At 37.9% G+C, this 9,305-nt stretch overlaps 1 protein-coding gene across 1 annotated transcript in view; it reads left to right on the forward strand.

Moving 5' to 3' along the window:
- The first annotated feature begins 4,664 nt into the window (after positions 1 to 4,664).
- xkr7b (XK, Kell blood group complex subunit-related family, member 7b) overlaps positions 4,665 to 9,305 on the forward strand; it is a 44,361-nt gene continuing 39,720 nt past the window's right edge. Inside the window, exon 1 of the mRNA XM_028453246.1 lies at positions 4,665 to 5,212. Within this exon, the coding sequence (XP_028309047.1) occupies positions 4,671 to 5,212 (542 nt within the window). The 5' untranslated portion in view covers positions 4,665 to 4,670. The remainder of the gene's footprint in view (positions 5,213 to 9,305) is intronic.

Here is a 9,305-nt window from a genome sequence, read left to right on the forward strand (position 1 = left end):
AGTTTTAAAAATACTGACACAAACGAACACATATTACATTTGTGTCAGAGCCTCCTTAGCTAGTTTATCAGCAGCTTCATTCCCCACAATACCTGAATGAGATGAGATCCAATACTAGACCTCATCAACTCTATCCAGTGAAGGCATCACTAAACATCTGCTCTAGACCCAGAGGAGCATCACAAACTGTCTGTAAGGCAGAATAAATATACAATCAATCTAAAGCCACCAAATATCTAACAGCTCATTATTAATAATATATACTTTAAAACCAGCTTTTCCTCCACTCAGATCTTTAGCCCCATGTGTAAAAATATGAAAAGAAGTTTCCTTATAGAGGGTTTTCATCAACCCAGAAGTTACTATTTTGAGAAAAGCAGCAGGTTTACAAACACAAACAAGCAAATCCCGTATTTTGAGAGGAAATGGTGAACTATTAATGTGTTTTTGATTAATAGGCTGTTTTCTCCATATTATTCTCCAGAGGAAGTTGATTCCTTATATGGTGATGAGCTAATGTTATATAAAATATATATAGAGATTAGCAATGATCCATCATTCTCTCACTGGTCCCTCTTTTAATCAACATGTATAAGATTGTTTTCATAAACTGCCTATTATTTATAATTCACAAAGAATTTTTCTACGCCACCTTTTGTGTCATCATCATCCACACACGCTGTTTTCTCTACTGTGTATCATGTTGTTGATGATTTTAAATGTTCTTATAGATTTTAAGCTGTTGAATGTTTTTTGTTGCACTTATTAATCATTAAAGTACATTGAGTTTCCTTGTGTATGAATTGTTTTATACAAATACATTTGCTTTGTGTTAATTCACCTGTTTATCATTGCATTAAATAATGATGACATCACTGTGGCGCTGTTTATCAGCCAGTGGATGGATGGATGGATGGATGGTTCTAATGGCTCTGATTATAGACCTACTGAGGGACAGGGGGCGGGGCTTCACTCTGGACAAAGATCCTGTATTGATGTGAGATGAACAGTCGTCCAATCACAGTGACTTTTATCATTAAAGCTTCCTCTCAGAGCTCAGTGAACCATAATGGTAGTGAAGTTATTTCCTCCCTGCAGACCTTCTTCCTCCTCCTCTTCCTCTTCCTCGGGTTCTCATCCGTCTTGTAACGGCCTGTTCAGACGGTAATGAGTCTGTTGCCGTTTTTGGAGACAAGGATTGAGAAAGTAATTTATCCTCATTGGAGAAGCTAAATAATTTAAAAAGCCAAAGCGTCAGAAGGTAAAGTTTAGCTGGAGTAGAAATAGTTTTAGGAAACATCAGAAGGAACATGAACTCCACATTTTATCTAATGTTCTGCAACTAGGGCTGATAAATATTGGTTAGGGACTACTTTACAGTTCTACAGCCTGTGTTCATCCATCTTGAAATCATGTGATTGATGATGTCACACAGCCCGTAAACATCCCATTGTTTTTTATCGGAGTGAAACATTTAACAGATTTTTAGATTATTTAATAGGTTTTTCGATCATTTAGCAGCTTTTTGTGCAGTTTCTGTTTTTTTAAGGTCTGAATAATGAATGTAGCAGCTAAGCTAGTTTAATAGTTGAATATGAGATGAGAGCATCAATCACACCCTGGACACTGACTGATGATTTACTCTCAGCTCAGACTGTTTAGACACACGCGTCAGGACTACATTTATTGAGTGGAATGTCAAGTTCCTAAATCTCTGCTTATTACAGAGCATCATCACCAGATTAACGGCTACGTGAGGTCTGAAATACGTCTGAGAGCAAAACATTTATCCACATATCAGTCTCAGACAATGACATCATTCCTCAGAGACACACAGGCTGGAGTTAAGTCAACCTTTGTCTGAGCGTGTTAAAGCTGCGGTCTGCTCTCCACCTGAGGAGCTAATGCTAATGCTGCTAATGATGATAGCGGGTTGCCTTTAGATATGGCTGAGTGTGTGTGTGTGTGTGTGTGTGTGTGTTTTGTCAGCACAGCAGGGGTCTAAACAACAGAAAGTGATGGTGGCAGCTGCCATGCTGCAAAAACTCCCACTCCTAAGATGTAACACACACACACACACACACAGTGTGATGCTCTACCATTGTGTGAGTCGTCTACACACTCCGCTCCTCTCCAAAGCTCTAACGTCTCTTAGTAATGACCCTGACTCCCTGAACCTGGTTCTTGTAATAACTCCACCTTCACAGGTAGAACTTCTACATTAATCTTTCCTTGTGGGGACCGAGGCTTTGAAACCTTCAAAGTAAAACATCTTCATGAACACACAAAAAATCTTATTTTAACTTCAACTGAAGATGAGCTGATTGGTTAGTGATGTTTGGAGAGACTCTTGACTAATGAAAGAGTAATGTTCTTCATACAGAAACTAGGGCTGGGACTTTACTGCGCAAACAGCACGGAACCTTTCTCATTGCAACACAAGAAACAGGAGAACCTGTTCATGGACATTAATTTTAGTTTAAATAAAAGCATTGGATGGAAAATTAAAGCCCAGTTGTGTGAAAATTGTTAGAGAAAGAGTTTGTGGAACAGTGGAGCTCTGCTAGCCTCAGCTAGCACCTCAATGCTAACATGTAGCAGCTAACACCTCATTGCTAAACATGTAGCAGCTAGCATCTGAATGCTAATCGCTAAACATGTAGCAGCTAGCACCTTAATGCTAAACATGTAGCAGCTAGCACCTTAATGCTAATTGCTAAGCATGCAGCAGCTAGCATTGATTCATAAACCAAAATACATTTAAACTGGAAAAACATTGCTTCTCGTGTCAATTATTCTTAAGACATTAATTTAGATAAATTAACGACATAGTCTCTAATTAATTATATATATCTTTAAACGAGTCAAACCACTAACAGAAACACATGATTCCAAACACTATAAAGAAGTTTAAAGGTATAGATCTATAGGGTTAGGGTAAAGTCAGTTGTTCCTAAAGGTTGAATAACCTCTAATCTCCTCCAGCAATAGATCAATAAACACTTGATATGGATTAAGATGGATTTACACTTTAAATATAAAGTTATGAACGGAGAAGTTGAATAAAGACATCTGATTGGAAGGAAAATGAAACAGAGATTATAAAAAAGAAATTCAGACGCAGATCAAAGTCATTCTCCTCTAATTATTAAAATGTGACCTTTAGTCGGTTTAATCTCACAGATTATAGTTGTTGAACATTTCATCTATTTTCTAGGTATCGTTGGTCGTTTTCATGCTGAGTTTGTCTGAAGTAACACGTCTTATTTTGGCTGCTGGGATTCTTCCTCTGTTGGAAGTGTTTATTTAACAAGTGACAGTCGCCAAGAACACATTTATAACATCATCCTAGTGTGTGTGTGTGTGTGTGTGTGTGTGTGTGTTACACCCACGTCCCTCTGCTGTGACAGAACCATTGTCTTCTCTTTCTCAGATATTCCAGTTTAAATCGTGTCTTTGGTTCAAATCCCAAACAGGTCTAAAGCTATATTGTTGCTATGGTTGTTTTAAAACTGTTTTTTTTTAACACAAAGTATCGGTGGAGGAGAGGAGGGGTTCACGTCTCAAGTAAAAACATTTAATCCAATAAATAAACGTTGATTCATTTTATTTTATTGATTAAAAATGGTGAATTTTCTCGTTTCCCTTCAAACACATCTGATGTGCTTCATGCTGTGAAATCAGTCCCTGGTTGTCTGTAATCTATCCCAATGTTTCTCAAATGGGGGTATGTGTACCCCTTGGGATGTGAGCCCAGAGCTCCACATGTTCTATACAAATACATTGGCTTTGCCTATTCATTCCATCATTCTTTATATTATAGTGTTTTTTCATAGTGTTCAGAGCAAAATGTAATCCAGAGTTGTCAGTCATTTTAGTTCTGGGGCCAAATACAATAGTTTGATCTTAAGTGGGCCACAAATTTTTGGCAGAAAAATGAGCAATTTCAACATTAATGCCCCCAAGTTTGTATACTTTACACAATGTATAAATGATACATAAAGTATGTACGGCATCAACAATAAGTGACAGATATCAGTCTTTGCAAGATTTTTAATTGTAATTGATTTTGTGATTAATTTTTATTTAATTTGGGGAAATTATGTTAAATAATTTCAGAAAAAAATTAGTTATTTGACCAATTTGAGATTAAAAATGACTGCAGTCATGTGATAAAATCGTGGGAAAATTTAAATCCTCCAAATATTGTGTAGTTTAATTAAATGTTTTACATTATTATAACTGAATTATTTGGAAATTTAGAAAATAATTTGTGTTTTTTCCTGTATTTTTAACTTTGTCTTGTGGGCCGAATTGGATGGTCTAACAGGCCAGATTTGGCCCTCAGGCCTTACGTTTGACACGTGTTGTAGTACTTCCATTTATAAATAAGAGAAAGAAGTTTGAGAAGCACTGCAGCAGATCAGCAGCCCCTAACCCTGATTCAGCAGTATTTTATAGATCCATCTAACTAGCTCAGTTCATGAGAATAAAGCTGTAAATAAAGAGTAAAGTCATCATGACTCCATGTTGGGATAAAGTGTGAAGTTATTCCATCAGATCAGATTGTGTTAATGAGGCTGGTTATGATGTAATCTCTCTCTGCTGCACCTCTCTCTCTCTCTGTCCCCCTCCTCTTTTTCCGTCTCTTTCTCTCCATCCTCACCAACATGGCCGCTAAGTCGGATGGAGCAGCGGTGTCTGTGGAGGATGACAACCCGCCCCGGAGCGCCCCTGATCCGGGGGTCCCCTCCATCCCCTCTGGGGGCCGCCGACCGTACACGCTGCTGGACTGCTGCTGGGTGCTGTGCGCCCTGCTGGTCTTCTTCTCGGACGGAGCCACCGACCTGTGGCTGGCCGCGGACTACTACCTGCGGGGAGACTACTGGTGGTTCGGGCTGACGCTGGTGTTCGTGGTGGTTCCGTCCGCGGTGGTCCAGGTGCTCAGCTTCCGGTGGTTCGTGTACGACTACACGGAGCTGAGCGGAGACGCAGCGGTGACGGAGAGCGACGCGGCGTTCGGCACCAAGGACAGCGGTGGTGGTGGAGAGCAGCGCGGGGACGGAGCGGCGGTGCATGCGGGGAACGCGGCAGGGAGCGGGCCCGCGGTGTGCGGCTCCTCCGGGGCCGCGTCCCCGCGCAGCTGCTGCACCGTGTGCATGTGGGTGTTCCAGAGCGTCCTGCACGTCCTGCAGCTGGGCCAGGTGTGGAGGTAGGACCCCCCCTCACAATCATTCTCACGCCGTGCACATGCGCTTGTTTGCATACGTGCGTGCCGCGTGCACGGCTACAAATGTTGCTGCTTTTCACCTGAATGTGACAGTGTCATCACCGCTGCAGGTGGTTACACATTTCAGATGCTTCTCATCATCTCACCTGAGTCTGAGTGAGTGATGAAGATCTGCAGACGGTCTGTTTCTGACCAGGTACAGAACCACGCAGGGCCGTAGCACCACAGTTTGGTCCCTGGGTACCAACCATCTTGTTGGGCCCCTACTGTTAGTTATGTACACTTTTTTTTCTCTGTAAACTATAATCTATTCTTATATTTTTAGCTAAGCTTCATTTTCTCTTCACAATAATCTAATAACTCCATATATATCCATTGATCTATTTTATAAATCTGTTCAATTACGATTTAGTGGTTTATTATATATATTTATATATAAACTGTCCTTTTCATGAGAAGTGCATTAAATTACGTTTCAAATACTAAAAGAGGTTTTTCCCACAATTTTGACAGCAGTCTGTGCAGCGTACGTTTCATATTCCAAACAAACACGTTGTGTATCTTTAAGGTGAGGAGAAGGAAACTAAAGATGGATCTTTGTGTTCCACGTGTTACAGACGATAAATGTTCTTCTTCCTCTGAGACTGAAGGACCTCTCCACATGTTTGGTTAGCTTAGCATGTAGCTACCAGTCCACATGTTTGTTAGCTTAGCATGTAGCTACCAGTCCACATATTTGTTAGCTTAGCATGTAGCGACCAGTTCCACGCTTGTTAGCTTTGCATGCAGTGACCACTCCACATGTTTGTTAGCTTAGCACATAGCGACCAGTCCCACATGTTTGGTTAGCTTAGCATGTAGCGACCAGTCCAATATATTTGTTAGCTTAGCATGTAGCTACCAGTTCCACATATTTGTTAGCTTAGCATGTAGCGACCAATCCACATTTATTCATTTGGTTTTCATTACGGAACAAAAACATGAAAAACGAAAAAAAAACACTCATTATTTGATATTTGTTTTCAAAACCAAAATGAAAAAACGGAAAAGCCTTGTTTTTCAAAGTCAAGCTCTTTTGCTTCCGTACAGAAAACGACAAATGAACACCTTTATCGTTTCACAGTTAGAACTTGTCCCATCAATAATAATAATAATTATAATAATACATTTTATTCATAAGTGCTTTTCAAAGACTCAAACACTTCACAGATGTTAAAACAACTACACAAGTCAGAAAAAGACGACAACAATAAAGTAAATACATAACAATCAAAAGTTGAACGCTTAGGGAGAGGAGTGTGGAAACTGTCACTGATACTGTTTCTAATGTCAGTTTTACTAAAGTGCTGAGATCAGCAGAAAGCCATTGTCTCCTTCAGTTTGAATATGTGCGTCGTTCCTGGGTAGAGTCAGCTGGAGACCATGGAAGTCTGGGCTTGTTGTTCAGAGTCTCATCAGTAGGAGAGGAGTGTAGAAGCAGAGGTCTGTAGCTTTAATACTGCTTCTCCCATCCATTTTACAAAAGTGCTCAATCCAGGTGTCGTCCTAATCCACCGCTGCAGACTCAGGTAGTCTGTGTGGTCATTGACCAGGGGTGGAAGTGAGGGGACTGCCTGACTTCTACACAGCTGCTCACATCGGCCGAAATCAGCATCAGCTGAAAACCATGGACACCTCGTCGAGTCCCAATATGTGTAATATTTATAATATGAACATTATTAAAACACTAACGATCTCTAGAATGAAATTACATGTTGGAAATAGATAAAGGTGTTCGTTTTTTGTTTTCTTTGTACGGAAGCAAAAACAAGGCGTTTTCTGTTTTTTCATTTTGGTTTTGGAAACAAATGTTTTTTTCATTTTTTATGTTTTTGTTACATAATGAAAAACAAATGATACACTGTTTTTTTTCAATCTGTTTCTAAGTATAATTAACATTAAACTAAAGGTCTGACATGTTCTTATAGTCACAGTATTTTTACTTTGTTTAACTAAAGTAGTGTAGCATTAGCATTAGCATCACATGCTACATAACAAGACAGTATATCAGTGATTTCTATTAGTTATTGAGGTAACACACTCATATTAATAAAATCATACTTTAATCAGTGTTTTAACGCCTCATTTCACACAGTTTATACAATCATATCCTTTACAAGATAAAACGTTACTGCTTTGGTTACACTAGGCCTGGGTGATATGGACCAATATTCATATCTATATATTTTTACTCTAAATGACAATAGGTGATATAAACCATTTATTTTTTATCAATAGTTTTACAATAAAAACAATAATGGATCAAAGTCAGTGGAGCCACAAAGACCCTTTTATTAATCACTAGCAGCACAATAACTACATTTGGACTTTTTCCTTCATTAAGGCTAAATGTGATTAAATGATGTGGTGGAGCGTACTTCTGCACTGTTTAAGTGTTTAATAATCTGTAATGTCTGTAACGCTGACATACTGACTAGTAATGGTGTGATTTGACCATAACTGTCAAGTTTTAGATTTGAAAATAAGGGAAATTTTCTAGCGTCCACTACCAAGCTCCAGTATCTCCTAAATTTTAATATAAGTGTACAATAAATCATAAATACCCACTTATCAACCACTGACTAAATACGATTATATGATTATAATCTGGTAGTTTGACCTTTATTAATATTAAAATGCTGTGAACATTCCTACTAGGGCTGGTGATATGAACCAAAACTCATATCTCAATATATTTTATCATAATGGTGAAATATGATATAAATCTAGATAATTTTATTAAATAAAGTCTGACCAAAAAAACAATTCTGGGTTAAATTTGCTGATGTAAAATGCTAGGCTCATTTATTAATAAACAGCTGATCAATATGTGACACATTAATCATCAAACTGAGCTTTACATGTTGTTCTGAGAAGTTAAATCAGTGACTCATAAAACTCGTATTTTGTTTCATATGATTTATGAAATATTATAGTTTTCTATATCGCCAAACTAGAAAACTCGATACATCTTGAATCTCGATATATCTCCCAGCCCTAATTCATAAATTATAAAATAAATAAAAACATAAATGTGTATATGAAGCACATGTGTTTATTTAATATACTTACAGTTTATATACAAGTCAACACGTTGTATATTTACTGTTAATTTCACATTGTTTGTCTTTAAGTTAAACATTAACATTTTATTTTATTACATATTTTATTATAATTTCTCATACTCACTCATATGGTTCTCTGATATTCACTAATGACTTATTAGACACATTTATTACAGACTTTACATTATTTAACACTTTATAAACAGTGTATATTTGTGGAGCTTGTGATTGGATGATTTTTCATGATGACTTACGTGGTTCCTTCTGCTGTGGTAGACGTTAAAATATCAGTTATTAATCTAACAGAACGTGTAACTGTGTCACATCCTGATGGTCTTTATGAAGATAAACTCTATGTTATATTTTACAACATATTTACACCAGTTCTTGGTTTTTATCACCAGAACGTCTTCATTATCATCTCTGTTCTGAGTTGTTTACGGGTTTGTTGCTGATGTCAGCACTAATCTAATCTAATCTAATCTCGCGAGAACTGTCACTCAGGCCATTTCAGGTGGTAGTTCTCACAAGGCTAGTGACGGCGTTCAGTTTAGTAAGTCATCTTTTTTATCAATATTACATTAAAATACAGGATATTTATGGGAACATACTAATATGGGAAGATGGCAGGAAAGAAGGGTAAAATACGGGATACTGGATACGGGATATGGATTTGGCAGAGAAAAAACCTTTGGATGTTCTGTGTATGGAACACAGACATATGACGTAGACACTGCACCACGAGGGTTAAAATGTGAACTACAGACGGTTCTACAGTCTCATGTTTTAATTCTCAACGATCTAATATCATCAGATCACACACTCTTATACAAACGTGAGAGAGACACACAAAATGTTAGTTTTTTAGACGAGTAAACTAACACTATAACATTATAAACAGTGCATTATAAACAGTGAACATAAATAGGTAGTTACATACCATCTCAGACAGAGTCTGACTTCTAGAAACA

This window comes from Gouania willdenowi, chromosome 7 (genome assembly GCF_900634775.1).
Source record: "Gouania willdenowi chromosome 7, fGouWil2.1, whole genome shotgun sequence".
Classification (NCBI taxonomy): Eukaryota; Metazoa; Chordata; class Actinopteri; order Blenniiformes; family Gobiesocidae; genus Gouania; species Gouania willdenowi.